At 32.3% G+C, this 17820-nt stretch overlaps 2 protein-coding genes across 2 annotated transcripts in view; one reads left to right on the forward strand and one right to left on the reverse strand.

Annotated features, from left to right (window-relative positions):
• Eea1 (early endosome antigen 1) overlaps positions 1-14968 on the forward strand; it is a 125774-nt gene extending 110806 nt beyond the window's left edge. The window contains exons 23-29 of the mRNA XM_026396768.2: positions 5094-5279; positions 6734-6865; positions 7801-7986; positions 8932-9170; positions 9561-9681; positions 10521-10619; positions 11333-14968. Coding sequence (XP_026252553.2) covers positions 5094-5279; positions 6734-6865; positions 7801-7986; positions 8932-9170; positions 9561-9681; positions 10521-10619; positions 11333-11455 — 1086 coding nt within the window. The 3' untranslated portion in view covers positions 11456-14968. The remainder of the gene's footprint in view (positions 1-5093; positions 5280-6733; positions 6866-7800; positions 7987-8931; positions 9171-9560; positions 9682-10520; positions 10620-11332) is intronic.
• A 1783-nt stretch (positions 14969-16751) lies between these two features.
• Plekhg7 (pleckstrin homology and RhoGEF domain containing G7) overlaps positions 16752-17820 on the reverse strand; it is a 63109-nt gene continuing 62040 nt past the window's right edge. The window contains exon 16 of the mRNA XM_077799041.1: positions 16752-17250. Coding sequence (XP_077655167.1) covers positions 17143-17250 — 108 coding nt within the window. The 3' untranslated portion in view covers positions 16752-17142. The remainder of the gene's footprint in view (positions 17251-17820) is intronic.

Consider the following 17820-nt stretch of genomic DNA (forward strand, 5'->3'; position numbering starts at 1 on the left):
GTGTACACTATTAGTGTATCTAAGTATTTTATGCTTTTCTTTGAAAATGACTTAAAAGATCTGCTGTTAGAAAATCATTTAATGAGTTTTAAATGTTAATCACTTGGGAAAAATGCCGACAATCTTGCTCTTGCTTGTCAGGCAATTCTGACTCTAGTTTTGTATATTTATCAACTTCCCTAGATTACTGAAATGCACAATGATTAAATTAGGAAGTCAGAGATCAAATGAATCCTAACCTTAATTATCTAACAATGTATAGAAATTTTATCCTTGGTAATACTATATTATTTGATAAAGTGTATGTTTATTAAAATAAAGGATATGGAAAAAAGGTAAACAATTTTTATATAATATTAAGGTATAAATTCTCTAAGGGAAATGGAATATGTGTGTTGTCTCAGAAGTTTCAGCCAGTTTTTTTCTATTTTTTCTTTTTCTTTCTTTCTTTCTCTTTCTTTCTTTTTCTTTTTTTTTTTTTTTTGTTTGTTTTTTGGTAAGGTGAAATATGATGTTTTCTGTTTCTATCCTGTTTGGGATTTGTTTATTTAATTTAAAGTGTACTATTGGAAAATTCTATTGAAAAATCACAGAATGTTAAAATGTTTTAAATATATAATGTTTATATTTTATTCCAAGGCTCTTGTAGGGAAGACTTTATAAAGGAGGTAGGATTTGATTAGGTCCTGCAGGATATGTGGAATTTGAATATGCAGGATCCTAGAAAGGTCATTTTACTCAAAGGCACAGTTTGAGAAAAGGTGCCACAATGGGAATTAACAGGCAGGACATATAATTGTCTTATTCAAGTGCTGGTTTATGTGTGGAATTTAGGTTTTAAAAAGTAGAATCTGAGAGCTGGGGTTATGGCTCAGCAGTAGAGTGCTCGCCTAGCATGCGTGAAGCACTAGTTCAATCCTCAGTACCACATAAAGATAAATAAAGGTATTGTGTCCATCTACAACTAAAAAAAAAAAGTAGGCTTTAAATGGTGAAGTATCTTAGATGCCTAATAAAGATGTTTGAACTTTATATTTGGTGGTGGGGCGGGGGAAGTAAAGTCTAAGCAGAGAATACATGAAGAAAAGAGACTTAGGAAACTTAACTTGGAGTGGGTTGTCATGGTAGGGAAATTAGTTAAGAGGTTATATCTCTTTCAGGAATGAATTGATTAGAATTAGGAATAAAGTTAAAGAGGAAGGAATAGAAGAGATTAACCACATAGAGATGACACAAAAGGGCTGAATGCATAGTAGGCTACAAGGAAAGTGAGAAAAGAAATGATAATTCATGATTTCACAAAGAATAAGAAATTGGGTAAAAGAATTGTCATACTGCCAATAGCATATACCTATATGTGACAGAAAGAGCAAGAGAGATCAAAAGATCAAAATAAGAAAGCCTAAGGAAAAAAAAAATCACTTGACATTTAGGTGGTGTTAAATTGTTGTTCTTTTCTTCAAAACACTGTTATAATTCAGGGAAAATTTGTGAGGAATTTTGGACTTAACCCAAAGGCATTAGGAACCACTGAAGACATTGCATAGATTTGTATTTTGGGTAAATGATTGGCTGCAGAATGAGGAAGGGAGATAAATATAGAGACCAGGGAGAAGGCTTTACAGCAAGATACTTTTTGGGCTATTACTTGTTTGGGCTAGTAGTAGCAGTAAGGATGGAGAAAAGTGATTGAATTTGAAGGATATTGAAATGATAGAAGATCTGAAACTTAATGGTTGTAAAAGTCTTGTAGAAATCACTCTTTTCATATAGATAGATTATTTATCCAGAGTATAACTTAATAATGGGACTTATATCTCCTAAATCAATAGTTTTCATTATAAGCCATGATTTTTATTATGCCTGAAATATATATTTCATAATAATAATTTCATACATGAAAGAATAATTCAAATGTAAATATGAGCAAAAAGAAAACAGAGGGCCAGTCATCTATAGCGTTTTAAACTAAGAGGCCTTGACTAGATGTCTATTCTAAAGCTTGCTTCTATAGGTAAGGGCAGGCCTAACACTGTACAATAATAGAACATAGTCACATCTGTGTTCTTATTCAAAGCTTCTATTCTTTCTTTCATCACCATTTTACTAGAATTTTTTTAACAAAATATTTATAAATCCTGTATTAATGCCTTTAAAATGAGAAGTATATGAACTACTTAGGAAATTAATGTAAAATAAAGGATAAATACCTAGGGGATTACAAATGGTACTTATAGACCAGAATGAGATCATTACCAACCATTATTTTTCTTTTTCTTCAGTGATGTTATATGATCTTGTAGATAAGAGAGAGAGAAAAGGGAAAGATTCAGAACCTTGTGTGACATGATACCCATCTAAGTTAAGGCTGCTTGACCACTGTGGGATGACAGTGTGTACTTGGACACCAGTAAGATGGAAGACAGCCTGGCCTGATTTACGCTGCTGGATCACTTATGAAACACTTAAGTTTGTTGACTGCATATTTCAAATTAGTTATGCTGTATATATTTCTTGGTTGTCCAGGAAAGGTAAAAGTGGAATTTAATTGTAAATTTTATACCTTGAGTAAAGCGGAAATTCTAGGGTAGTAAGTTTAGGATTAAATTGAAATCTTTTCAACTTAGTACTATCTCTTCTGTCATTTTATCATACGTCAACAAAAAGTAATAACTAAAATTGTAAAGGTTTTATTTTGAAAGGAGATTGGGAAATTTTGTTAAATAGATAAAAATAAATAGCCACCCCACAATACTGCAGGAACTCTCTTTTGCTGAGATACTATAATGTTAGTGGCATGATCAGTGTTACTGTTGATAGTTGATATACTCAAGGATTTCCTATTGCAGTGGGTATGGATATAGGAATGGGTTTAGACAATTCCAATAAAATCATGGAATGGGAGAAGAGGGCCTCTGAAGCTGAGCAGATAAGATAACATGGTTTACAAGAAATATAAAAAGAACATTTAAAATGCATGACAGTATGCCACAGAATAACATAGATGAATATTCAGAGGCAGGGGATAGCAATGTGACTTAGCATCTTCAAAAGGACCTCATAGAACATTCCAAATTTGAGGTTGACTGTAAAGACTAATCACTGGTTTAAAGTTTTACAGGCCGTGAGTTTAAGATTTTATAATCCATGCCCATTTTCAAATTTTTGTGGACATTTTAGAATTTTTGTGGAATTCTCTGGAGTACTATTGCTTTCCAGACTCTGGTAAACCTTGGTATTCCTTAGTATTAGATTAGACCCCTCTATTGCCTTATTCTAGTTGCAATAGACTTAATGGACTAGCTTTGCAAATTTTATTGTCTACATGTGAAGTCCCTTTTATGCTTCATGACATATAGGTAAGTTCCCAAGTGTACTCTGGAGACTTCTGTGAACCACATTCGTCAGAGGGTCTCACACTCATTGTTTTCTGGTGCTTTTGGCACATAGCACGTGTTTCACTGCCCTGTATGATTTCCATGTTACATGCCTATTTTGTTTTTCAGGCTACTTAGTCAATTCCTGTAAATTAAGCACTGTCTTATACCTTTCTCACTTAGTGGTTAGCTGGATGATTAGTAAAGAGCCTTGGGGGGTTTATTGTCTGACTGGCAGTCATTAAAAATTAAAATTTAATTTATATAAGAAAGAATTCGGAACTTGGTTATTGATAAGGAGTAAACTTTTTTAGGAACCTTAAGAATCCCGATAAATGAGGTCCTCATTTATTTTTATTCATGTATTGTCCTAGTATTTTTACTAATTATATATAATCCTAGTCACTAAAGATCTTTTCCTGAATTATATTGTCTGCTGCCTTTTCAAAGAAACTGTATGACCCACGTTAGAAAACTCAGTTTCTAGATCTGGTGAAAGAGCATCTTGGAGTTGGTTCTTAGCCCCTGGTGTATGACAGCAAAAGCAGCTGAGAGTAGCACTTTCCTGCCATTTCTTTTATTTAACTATCACCACATCTTCCCCCAAATGAAACCTAATTGGAGGGAGGGAGATTACCCTTTCTTCAACTTGACCTTCTCAAAGTGTTTGGGTCTTAGTATAGTCAATGATTGTGGTCTGTTAATTGACAGTAACTATTTGTACCACATAGGCAGTTGAGAGGATGGACTGGTATTCCTCTCAGGATATAGCCTCAGATGTTTGAATTTTTCTTTTGAATCACCTGATCAGACAACTATGTCTTTTCCTAAAGACAAAAAATCTTATTTATCAAAGTTTTTAATATGTCTAAGGACCTCATATATCCTACAAAATGTATATGTGTACATAATGTAGCATTTAACTCTTTTAAAATTGTGTTATTTTGTATCTCCCCAGTCTTTTATCCCCCCCCCTCTATACACACACACACACACACACACACACACACACACTCATACGAGGTCTTCATTTATTTTTACTTAGATTATATATTACATTATACTTAGATTATATGTAATCTAAGTATATTTGATATGGTCCCTACTTATTTGATAGTTTTTCACATTACCTGGCCAATATTGAAGATTTGATAAGCATTCAGTATTGAAGGGTGTAACATTCTCTTTTTACAGTATAGTCAGCTGCTGCATAGTGATGTTTCAGTTAGCAACAGACCGCATATACAGAGGTGTTTAATAAGATTATAATGGAGCTGAGAAATTCCTATTGCCCGGTATTTCTACTGGAACATTTCTGTTTTCAGATGTTTAGATACACAAGTACTTTATATTGTGTTACCATATTCAGTGAAATAACATGCTTAACAGGTTTTTAGCAATTCTTAAAAGAAAGAATTGACTTTTACTAAGGGAAAGTAGAAATTTATTGTATATAAACAATGTTTGCTCTACCACGTAACAATAGGCTCTACCGCATTACCTTGGTGTGGAGTAAGCTGTACCATCTAGGTTTGTGTATGTGCACTCTGTGATGCTCACATGACAAAATTAGCTAACAAGGATGTCCAGAACATGCCCTTATGGTTAAATGATGCATGACTGTATTGTTTTCCATAATGCTTATATTAACTGTTATGTTATTAAATTTATTAAAAGATGGCATATAATAATTTGGGGAAAAATTCTTTTTACAAGTCTGTAGAAGAGAAGCTTTCTCTAGCACAGGAGGACTTGATATCAAACAGAAATCAAATTGGAAACCAAAATAAATTGATTCAAGAATTGAAGACTGCCAAAGCTGCTTTGGAACAGGATTCAGCAAAGAAAGAACAGCAATTGAAGGAGCAATGTAAAACACTCCAAGATACTCAAAAAGAAAAGGTATTTCATTTTTCTGACTTAAATGCAGAACCTTAAAGCTTCAGTGGTTTGGAGATCATCCAGTCAAATCTCTTAACCTCATGTTCAATACAGGTATCATCTTTAGTTTCAACAGCTCTTTCAGAAGGATGTCTAGAACAGGCTAAAACATGCTTGGTCATTGGAAGTTTTGTGCTAGGAAGTACTTCTTAATAACCTCCTTGCCAGTTCTACCCATTTTTTTCTCACTGCTTTGCTTAGTCTTATAAGCAACTACTTTTTACACCATAGAATCTTGGTTATTTAAGAACAGATATTATTATACTTCCTCAGCTATGTCTCATATAACATTTGTACTCTAAATGTGTCAATGAGATAATAAAAGGTCTAGGAATAAGTCTTAAGTTTGTTAAGAATTCTTAAAAGAAAGAATTGACTTTACTGAGAGCAAATAGAAATTTATTTTATATAAATAATGTGAAGTTATGAAGTTGAAAGCATTGGCTTATATAACAAATACATTATTAAAACACTTTAAACTTTATATAGAGAAATTCAGACTCCAGAAACTTTTTGTTTTTTGTTTATTATTTGAAATTATATATTCCTATTAGCTGATAGGCATTATTCTAAATAATTCCTGAAGTTCTTGGTATGTTCTAAATTGTTCAATTCTCAAAATTCTTTTTTAATTAAAAAAATTGTGGATGATTTTGTGTATATAAGGATGGTGAAGTTGGAATGGAATTCTTGATTTATACCTTAAGTTTGGGAAGTTCTGACTGAATTATATGGTGTGTGTGTGTGTGTGTGTGTGTGTGTGTGTTAGTTACTGGGGATTGAACCCAATAGTACGGCACCACTGAGCTCCATCTTCAGCCCCTTTTTTAAAATGTTATTTTGAGACAGAGTCTCAGTTGCCCAGGCTGATCTAGCAATCCTCCTGCTTCAGCCTCACAAATAGCTGGGATTATAGGTATGTACCACCACAAGAAGCTAGAACTATAGTTTTTAGGTATTGCAAACAGTGTTCATCAGATACATCTGGTTTCAGAATTAACTCCATCTATGATGGATTATTTATCTTAAACTTTTGATCTTTCACCTATAAAATGGGGATTAAAAATCTATTTATTTCAGAGATTAAATGATGCTTTATGTTCTACTAGGTACCTATGTAAAGATAGTGATACTGATAGAATAGGAGTTAGAAGAATAAGAATGGTAGTTTGGGCTACATTTTATAGAATTGCTGCTCTGGTCAGACACTGTCCATTTTACAGTATTAACTATAACCATTTAGTCTTTATAATGATATTATTGAAGGAGGTAGGCAAGACAGGGTATATTAATTTGCTTCAATTAAGTATAAAGGGGAGTGCTAGTGTCATCAATAGTCACAGTATTTTGATTATACTAATTTTCATTTGAGTGTTTGCTTTGAAATTATGTTTTAATGAAACATTTTTCTACAGTCAATAAAAGAAAAAGAACTAGCAAATGAAAAATCTAAATTGGCAGAGATAGAGGAAATTAAGTGTAGACAAGAAAAAGAAATCACCAAGCTGAGTGAAGAACTCAAGTCCCACAAACAAGAAAGCATAAAGGTATATTAAAATAATTACTTTCCTTTCCTCTGTGTTGGATTTTTCTATAAAATTATATATGTCTTGATATATACTAGTATGTTATATTAGGAAAATTGAGAGCAAATTGCCATGTGCTAGGCAAATTATTTTGTTGTTTTTGACCAATATCTCTTGCCAGAGTGCTTTTTGCATTACATGATTCCTATATATACCTATGATAACCGTAAGAGATTAGGTTTCATTGAATGATAATTAAGAGAGATTAATTTAGCAAGTGATGCTCATGGATAATAAAAATATGTAAGAATTTGGAAATAAGATTTTAGGGAATTCTAGTTTTTTTCCAATTATTTTACTTCTTAAAATCCTTTAATAATCTCTTGTTTTTAACATTTTGTGTGTTATAAGCACAGCTATAGTGTCAGCTAAAGAAAGCATTTATCATTTGCTTTATAAAATGTTATTCATTTTCTCAGAGAAAAGTCAGATTCTCTCAAATGCTCTCTTAATACTCTTTATTTCTATCAGCACACTTGGCATTTTGCATCATAATTTGTAGTCTCATGCCCTTCTATTCTTCTGGAATTGACTTCCTTAAAGCAGGAAAGTCCTATAACTCATTACAGCCTCAGAATGTAACAATGTGTGATGACTCAATGATGACCTATAATAAATAAATGCTTATTAAGTGAGAAAAGGGAGAGGAGGGGATGGAGATCTTCTCCACATAATATAATCAAAACATGCACCTGCCACATGTCACCTGGGTTAAATGATGAGTGGGCAGGAGGCAAATTTATTCTTGCATCTTTTTAGCCAATTGTTCCAAATGTTGAACTTGAAGAATCTCATATGTGAGTAAACTCATTGTGTCTATGGTAAATTGCATAAATTTCAGCTGCCTTGTGACATATTTATTATCAAGAATGATTTGTTATTTTGCCTTTCAACAGGAGGTATCCAATCTCAAGGATGCCAAACAACTTTTAATTCAGCAGAAATTAGAACTTCAAGGAAAAGTAGACTCATTAAAGGCAACTCTTGAACAGGAGAAGAGAAACCTGCAGATACTAACAGAGCAGGTGAAAAAGGAAGAAGATGAGCTGAAGAAAGAATTTGTTGAGAAAGAAGCTAAACTGGTCAGTGAGTTAGTGGTGGGAAGTATGTTGAACAGCACTCTAAATCAGTCCAGGGGGAAGATTTTTTTCTACCCAAGTTTCTATTTAAGTTCTAAGTTATGACTGATGTTATGCTTTCTTAAGATTTTAGTTTTCAAGAAAGGAAATCTGATTTGCTTAAATAGTTGAAATATGATTGGAAATATTTTATCTATTATCATATTTTGGTTTATATCAGTGAAAATTCAATTAAAATATAATTTAAAAAGTCATTTTTTTTGTTCCAGAAATGTTTGAAACACATAAACCCACAAACTTATAGATTGAGGTAAATGGGGTGAAAGCTACTCATGAGAAATTTGTTTTGTCAAAGTGAATGTTGATAAGGGGAAATGGAAACTTCAGTTTGGAATTAGGATGAACAAAGTCAGCTTTTCCTTCCCTAAGCTGTACATGCCAAATAGGAAGCATCTGGCTTTCCTTTATTGAATTAACTCAATATCCCTAGATAACTTGACTGCTGAATATTCTAGATGAAGAGTTGGAATTTTAAGTTCAAAGAGTGACTTGAAGGGCTTGTATTGTGGTTTTTGGCAGGTTGATAGAGACTAAAGGATACATTGAGTGACCTAAGGAAGTGCCAGCTTTATCTCTAGGGCATCATGCTGTCCCTAGCCATGTGTGTCTTCCCCTGCTCTGGTAGAAAAAAATAAGACTTTCAAGTCATGTCATTTAACCTGGACCTTATGAGAGGCCTGCTACCCATCATTTCAGGATTATAGCATTTGAACCCATTCAAATTATACAGATGTTTGCAGAATAAGTTTTATTTGTGTCTAGTGAAATATATTCTCTTACCTCCTTTCCTAAAGCAGCAATATTATTTATATTGCCAATATTTTAAATTTAATAAATTAATTTTGTAATAGCCCCCACACACACACACACATTTTTTTCTTTTCTCAGCATTCTGAAATAAAAGAAAAGGAAGTAGGAATGAAGAAACATGAAGAAAATGAGGCTAAACTTACCATGCAGATTACAGCATTGAATGAGAATTTGGGCACTGTAAAGAAGGAGTGGCAGTCTAGTCAACGGAGAGTTAGTGAGCTGGAGAAACAGACTGACGACTTACGTGGTGAGATTGCAGTCTTAGAAGCCACGGTTCAGAATAATCAAGACGAAAGGAGAGCACTGCTAGAAAGGTAACTGATGTCCACTAAAGTGGTTCATTTCCATTGTAGGTAATTAAAAGATTGTTACAGTCCACATTTTTAGAATATAAGAATTAAGAAAAGTATGTTAAGGCCTACAGATATTTAAGTAGACATTTAAAAGACTGATCCTTAGAACAATCAAATAATTGAAATGAATGTGTTTATATTTAAAATTACTAACTAGTCCATGGCCTATATTCAAGAAAGATTCTTTCGTGATTTTTAAAATTTGCCTCTGTTTTTTATTTTTTATGTGGTGCTAAGGATTGAACCCAGCGCCTCACATGTGCTAGGCAAGTGCTCCACCATTGAGCCACAGCCCTAGCTCATCATGATTTTTTTTCTTTAAATTAATTCTCTCTTTTCTATCTGTTCCAGATGTCTTAAAGGAGAAGGTGAAATAGAAAAGCTTCAGACCAAAGTCCTAGAATTGCAAAGAAAGCTGGATAATACAACTGCAGCAGTGCAGGAGCTGGGTAGAGAAAACCAGTCCCTTCAGGTAAGTTACTTGAGATGTGAGGCAGTTTCTCAGACTAGAATTGACCTTTTAGTGTAAAGCAGGGCTGGAGTGTGGCTCAATACAGGAGTGCTTACCTAGCATATGCCCTGGGTTAGATCCCAGCACTGGAAAAAAAAACAAAACAGAACTCATGTTTAATAAATTTTTTCAAATAGCTACTGTCTGTACAGTGATATTATAGGTTTTATAGGTTGTTAAATATAAATTTGCTTACTTTATGATAAAGGACTTCTTCAGAGATCTCAGAGATTAGTTTGAGAGCCATGTCATTCATGAATTGTCAGTACAGGGAAAGAATTAACAAAATTCAAGAATACCCAAGAACGGAAAAATCAGTATGTGTTAAAAAAGTGATATAAGTATGTTCTTAGAATCCCTAGAAAGGATTGATCATTAGAGTTAGGCTAATTATCAGTGCCTCGGAGGAATAAATTTTAATTTTATTTTCATTCAGATTTTTTTTGACAAATGAAAGTTGAACAAAATATTTCTAATCTTAAAAATTTTATTCCATGTTGTAGACAGCCAAAATTTTGTACATATCTGGTACCATATTAGAAATAATTTATCATTCTTTATAATATTCAATATCATAATACATTGGAACTTTAAAAAAAAACAAAACAGATCAGGGCTGGGGATGTGGCTCAAGCGGTAGCGCGCTCGCCTGGCATGTGTGCGGCCCGGGTTCGATCCTCAACACCAGATACCAACAAAGATGTTGTGTCCGCCGAGAACTAAAAAATAAATGTTAAAAATTCTCTCTCTATCTCTCTCTCTCTCTTCTCTCACTCTCTCTTAAAAAAAAAAAAAAACAGATCAAACATACACAAGCGTTGAATAGAAAGTGGGCTGAGGACAACGAAGTACAGAACTGTATGGCCTGTGGGAAAGGCTTCTCGGTCACAGTGAGACGGGTGAGTGGGTTGATTCCTGGAGCTACGTTTCTGGATCTCATTTCTCACTGATAGTATTTTAATCATCAAAATAGTTCTGCATTTAATGAATTTTTTAAAAATTCCATTTGTTGGTAAACTTTATGACTACATGGAATAATTAAATTTCATGTAGTCTAGTTTCTGGTTAGCCTGTGTTTGAATTTTAGTTTTAAATTCAGCCGTCGTTTTCCTACTGAGTTATTCTATGGGACATTTTCGGATCCAGTGCACCATGCTGAACTCATGTGGTTTAGTCATCATTGAGTTCTTTTAAAGGAAGAAAAAGCAGAGAGATGTAAAGATACATGTTTGAAATAGTACTGTTTAAATAAGTATGTGTAAATTCCAACTGAAGACAGTATTTCTGAAACATTTGGCAAATAGATATAGTTCTTTGTTCGATAAGTGTGTTTTCACACTTAAAATATGCTTTTTAGAGTTCTTTTGAAAATTTTATGATTAAAAACAGGCATAAAATGTTTATGTAGTGTTTAATAAATAAGGAAGTCTTCACTTTAATGTAACAAAGGGGTTAAATTAACATGTTAAAATATTCTTTCATTAAGTAATAGGATAATCACTGGAAAGTTAGTATACCTTTACAGTGTAGTCTGTGACTACACTACTGTAGTTTTATAATGCTTTTGTTATAGTGTTTGTGCTTGAAATTGTTTAATTTTTATCATTTACAGCATCACTGTCGTCAGTGTGGAAATATCTTCTGTGCTGAATGTTCAGCCAAAAACGCCTTAACTCCCTCTTCCAAGAAGCCTGTTCGCGTCTGCGATGCATGTTTCAATGACTTGCAAGGCTAACAGTCATCACAACTCCAGAGTAATATCACACTAACATTAGATTTTTAATAAATGTGCTTAATAGAGGTCTTGGACTTCTCTTTGATTTGGATTCTGGTTGCAATACTAGACCAAATTAGAATCCGTATATTTTGGAATGTTATTGATATCAACAAAAACTCTTCTATTTTTGTGAGACTTGAGTTCATCTTTCATTATTTTTTCCATTTAACCCCTGGAATAGCTTTCATGCCAAGTTTAGAATTAGCCAATGAAATGTAAATAAACTTTGGACAGAAAATAGCAATGTATTTTTTTAAATATAATTTCATTGTTCACAAACAATGAGTACAATTCCATAGGTTCTTTCTCCCAAATTATATCTACAAAGATGTACATGGATCATGTTATCATTTGTTTTTGTTGCACAATAGCACACTAATTGTTTTAAACATTCTCTTTGTGGAATCATGCACAGAATTATAAAACTTTCTATCTTTATCATTTATATATAGGTCTGTAGCTCAGTTTTGTTGTTATGTTATAAATTTACTACTTGGGTGTTTTAAATACAGTTTGTGTTAAAATATGTACTAACCATGAATTGAAACATAGTTTTTGTCCTAATGATATGGATTAAATTCTCTTTAGTAGATTTTACGAAAACCTCTATAAAATCAATTTGCTACTTTATGGTAATCCTGGGATAATATTTAGAAGATTAGGGTTAAATTTTCTTTTTCTTTTTTATTTTTAAACTCCCAATATTTTTCATTAAAAATCCTATAAAGCTTCTCACCTTCACCATCAGTTGAAAGATGAATAACAGAAATTGTATCATGGTCCTATTCTAGTTTTCTCATAAGTGGGAAGTCTTCTGAGGTTAGCTTTCATGTTATACCTTCATTTTGTCTCTCATCTTTTAGGAGTCTGAGTTTATTTTTTAATAGATCTGATTTTTTTCCTTTATTTGATTTTATCTTCCCAAGCATAGCCCAATGTCACTGTAATTGTTTTATAATTTTGCATCTTAAAGCTAGAAAATGGTATTGCTATGGTCTTTGCCATGAAAACAAAATACAAAATGATAAGAAAGTATTAAATATTCTACTTCACATTTTCTTCTTACCTATTGGAAGAATTTTTAAAAGTTGTAAAATTTACTTCAAATGCTTTTGAATTGGGATCCATATTAACTTGGAAATCTTTTTAACTTTGAAAAAATAATGCTTGGAAATTACCTCTAAGTACAGCTAGAGAATAGAGTATCACCTAAAACAAATATATTTAGTAACCTCAATGCTATGATAACATGTGAAACAGAATTACCACACACTTTAAGGGTAACTAAGAATTAACCCTCTGTTTGCTGAACAATGGAATTGAACTTTATTTTTTCATTTGTCTTGTTAATTTAGAAAACTGGAAAGCATCTGGAAACCGAAGTCACAAATATTAGTTTATTAATTATCTTTCTAGAGAAGAAATGTAAAGTCATAACATTTATTCAGTTGGAGTCATTTAATAACTGTAACAGCTAAGGATGAGAGTTAATATTTCATTTACCACAAATAATTTATAAGATGCACTTGCTTTCATATATCATTCTGAAATGAAATTATGTTTATGTCTTACCTACACATATATAAATAAAGAGATTGTCACATATTCATTTAATTACTAAAAAGAATTTATAGAAATCCTGTTGTCAGCCAGTAGCTAGCTATTAAGGACATTGGTTAAATCCATGAACTTGTATAAACATATCCTTGAGCATCTATAATGAAGAAATAAATACTATGGTTCTTTATGAAAAATAATAGTTGGGATAATATAAACTGAATGACTTATACATTTTAAATACTAAAATTCTTTCAAAATTATCTTAATTCTATACATTTACATGTAAGTAACACTGTATATGTTGGAAAAACAGATATTCACAATACAGTTGTGAGTTGTTTGTTTTTGTAGTTGTTTTAAGATAATAAAACTTCATAAGTGTTTTTTTTTTAAAGATAGTAAAACTTCATGAGAAATGAGAATGCTGGATTAGAATGTCAACTTCATCAAATTGGACACACTACAGACTTCTCTGGGTCTTCCACCCCCACTCACCCACACATATTCACAATTGTAGGGACAGCAAATAAAACAATGTGTGTTTGAGTGACTTTTCTGGTTTTTTTTCCTAATTATTCTCATTTGATAGGTCTCAATAATTTACCTATTTAGGCTATTATACTGATAATATAAATGAAACCAAACATTCTTGCTATTAACTCAGCAGTTTAATGTATTTTAGAAATAAAAAGGGTTTTCCCCCCTTTTAATTAAAAAGTCCTTTTCTGAGTTCTTGTTGGCTATGTACATTTTAGATGTTTGCTGGTACTATTATTTTTTTCAGTACATTGGAGCTGGCAAATGCAGGGTCTCATTTCTTGGTTCTAATGCCAAACATGTTGGCATCGAGTGTTAGTAAATTGCAAACTACAGAATTGTGAGTTAAAATCAAGTCTTGCTGGCTTAGTGTGTAATAAATTATACTGACAGAATTCTTTTAATAGAAAGAAGGCAAAGTTGCTGGTATAGGATTTGTTAATTTTGAAGGAAAAAAGGGGGAAAAAACACAAAAACCTCAATACAGTGTACAAATAAACATTTTGTTCAACTACCTCTTAAAGTGGAATTAGCTAGTTTAGTAGTTTCCGTACAGTAATGTTTTTAAATAGTAACTGCCAAATTTGTTATTTTCCCATCTCTCTTAAAAAGTCTTTATGATTATTTTATATAGTTTTGGGATCTTTAAAGTCACTTTTTTTAATCTTGCACTTGCTTAAAAATGTTTAGCTTTTAAGTGGAGAGCAAATTATGATCATATATTTTGATATTCATGACCTGTTTGATGATAGAATTTTTTTTTAATGCACTTTGGCTATAAAACCATGGATGATTTGATCCATATGATTTAAATGTGCCATCGAGTTAGTATTCCTAGACACGAGCCTGATGAATGACAGTCTGTAATTATAATGTGCCACACATTACCGTGTCTTAATTGCCCTATGCCTGAATTTTAATGATCAATTTGTTATTGTTGCAGATGTGAATATTGTGCATAAACTTACTAAATTTATGTAAAACTGCATAAAATAGAATTGGAAATCACTAAGTTCTTTCCATGTAGAAGTAATGAACTTATTGTAACATGATGTAGTTGTGTGTAAGACATTCTGTACTTCCTTGGACTGGATCATATATTCATAGCTTCTGTACATACCTTTGCATGAATATTTTCTCATTTAGTTTTTGGGTCCATTATTTGTGTTGTATTTACTACTTGTGATCATGTAGTTGTGCCTTATTTTGTGAGAGAGTTTAGCTCAGTAAATACTGTAATTTCTAACCTCGGTGATTCGGGTTATTAATTATAAATATAACTGGTAAATCACATCACAACATTTAAATCTGTATAAAGACCAATGGAAGGATCCTTGCTGGATTATTGCTTTTGTCTTTTTTTAATATGTTAAAGATGATATTAAAAAACATTTCTTTCTAATAGACGTATTCTATGACTATAAATTATTTCGTCTGTTTTAAAAAAAAAGAACAAGATATACAAAGCCAATCTCAGCAACTTAGTGAGGGCCTAAGCAACTTGGTGAGACCCTGTCTCTAAATAAAGTATTTTAAAAGGGCTGGGGATGTGGCTCAGTGGTTGAGCACCCCTGGGTTCAATCCCTAGTACCAAAATAACAAAAGAGAACAAAATATTAACCATTTTGCATCAGTTTATTTACAGACTATTAGTACTCTGCACTTGGATATATACAGTGATAATGTTTTAATGTCATTTAACTTAGGATAGTAATTAAGTTCCTGATCTCAAGAGAAATTAAATGCCATTTTGCTTGAGACATTTCCTTTTCACTCTATTCCATGTTGTGGAGAATTAACAAAATGAAAAAGAAATATCAAAAATATAAAATTAATCTCCCTTTTTATTGTGTGTGTAATTTTAATACCCAGGTGACCATTTAAAGATACTTTTTTGAAGACTCAATATACTTTTTTCCCCCCTGTCTTATTCCTTATTGGAATCAAGGGACTGGAGGAATCTTGAGCGTTTGCCTAGTCCTAACACATTGCTTTCCTCTTTGGGAAGTTTATAACAAAAATAGCAAAAATTCCTTGCAAGATGATCATTAATTTTTTTCCTAAAAATATTTATTTTAGCCATAAATTTCTTCATAAATCTTTTCTTGCATAAACCTATATTGTCTTCTCCTGGACATAATTGCTTTTAATCCCACCCAGATACCATCTCTTGGAACTCATTTGAAATCTGTTCTCCTCTTTTTTGCCTTGTCCTCTTCTCATTTATAAATATTTAGCTATATGAACAAGAGTTACCACTTTTCAGATTTTCCTTTTATTTTCACTTATTCCTAACAAATGCCTGACACTACTATAGAAACCATGAATCTCATTCCAATAGTGCGTGGCTCTTGCACAAGAGCTTGTCTGCTGTGCTTGCTCACACTACCATGTTTGCATGGTGACATCTGTGGCTTCCTCAAAGAATCACTGTGCATGTGACTTCTGCAAACATCATCCTCTCTATTTTGTTCTTCAGCTTTAATAAAACAGTTAAGTTTTCAGTTTTTTTGGAAGCAAAATTTGATAAATGTGTTTTTCCAGTTTGGAAACTGCAAAAGACACCATGCCTGAGATTGAAGTTTGTGGACTTCAATATGATGCTGTCTGACCCTAAAAACAGGTTTCCTTAAATTCAGTTAATGGTATATCCCACCATGATAATAGTTCAAGCTGATTTTTCTGATAAAAAATTTGAAAAGTTCTAAGTTCTGTTGAATAAATTGACTATACTGTATTAACATGCACACGTACACATACCACGCAAATCCAGAAATTTTTTTTTCATACATAACCACCATTCTTCAAAAAAAAAAAGATACCTAACTATTTCTATGAGCATCTTCCATATTAAAATTTTAGTTGGTGGATGTAGAAGAGAGATTTGTTTTTCTTTTTTAAAATAAAATAATGGAATTCGATCTTTGGGTTTTTTTTTCCTGTCCAAGTTAGTGTAATATGAATATACCTAAGATGAGTAAACTGACCGGTAGAGAAAAGGAATTTAAAAACTGCTGTTAAAATACAGAACTTATTTATTTCTGAATATATTAAAAGGGCAAACTTTGTATAAAAAATTATCATTGTGTTTGAGGTAGGACTCTGAAGCAGTAAGACTCACTCACAAGCGATATAGGAAAATTGGTTTCATTACTTACTAGATAAATAAAATGCCAGAATTCATACTGGACACAAGCAGTGGATCTTGTTTTCTTTCTGATATTCCATTTATCTGACCATTCATCCTTTATCAATTTCAATAGCACCACTCTTCGATCATGCTTCCTACAAATCTGACTTAAATATTAGAAGATAGTCTGGATATCAATATGTTGCTGTTAAGAAGTTCCTCAGAGTTCAAATTTCTTGCAGTCATTATTCCTCTATACTAAGGACTTTCCTAGCTCAAATTTTCAAATCTTGGAACATCTTTAGAATGAATGCACATTTCCTTCTACTTCATTTCTAGGTTAAGTGTTACCAAAAGATTGAATGAAAGAATACTTAAAGCCCTAAACTCTAATAAAGTTTGCCACTTGTTTAGGTCCCTAAATTTCAGAGGATTCTGCAGATAGTTTGATTAATGCTATTTTCTTGGTTTCCTGACTCTTGGTGAAGCAAGAGATAGCTGCTGTTATTTGTGTCATCCATGTTTTCTGTGAAAAAAGAAAAACACACCTAGATTAGAATGCTAAACAGATCATTTCTCACCATGTGTGGATTCGTATTTTCCATTATATTTATTGGCTTGATTTTTAAAACTGAAGACTAACAAAACATTTGCATACGTTTTTCATTTTCTTTCTTACCTCTAAATATACCTCTAATCATATAGAAAAATGCAAATGGCTTAAATGAATATGGTGTGCAAGTTGGATAAATAGTCATGAGTAATCAAGGAACCATAATCGTCGTCAATGATGACTAATTAGAAAAATGAGTACTGAGAATAAAGATAGTTTGGAAGTTGATTTTCTTGACTTCCCATTAAGAAACTGAGGTTCTTAACCAGTGGTATAATTTGAAAACCAGACTCTAAGGGAGCTAAATCCAGAAAATTGAATTCTTTAAGAATAAAGAAATGTTGCATTTGTGGTCTGGCCACATAGTTGTTTTAATGGAAGTCTACCAGGGGAAAGACAAGAGTAGGAACTTAGAAAGAAGCCAAAATCAGGCAGTTTCTCTTTCAACTCATAGCTATAAAAACAATTGCACATTTTCAAAGG

The sequence above is a fragment of the Urocitellus parryii genome, chromosome 5 (assembly GCF_045843805.1).
Source record: "Urocitellus parryii isolate mUroPar1 chromosome 5, mUroPar1.hap1, whole genome shotgun sequence".
Lineage (NCBI taxonomy): Eukaryota > Metazoa > Chordata > Mammalia > Rodentia > Sciuridae > Urocitellus > Urocitellus parryii.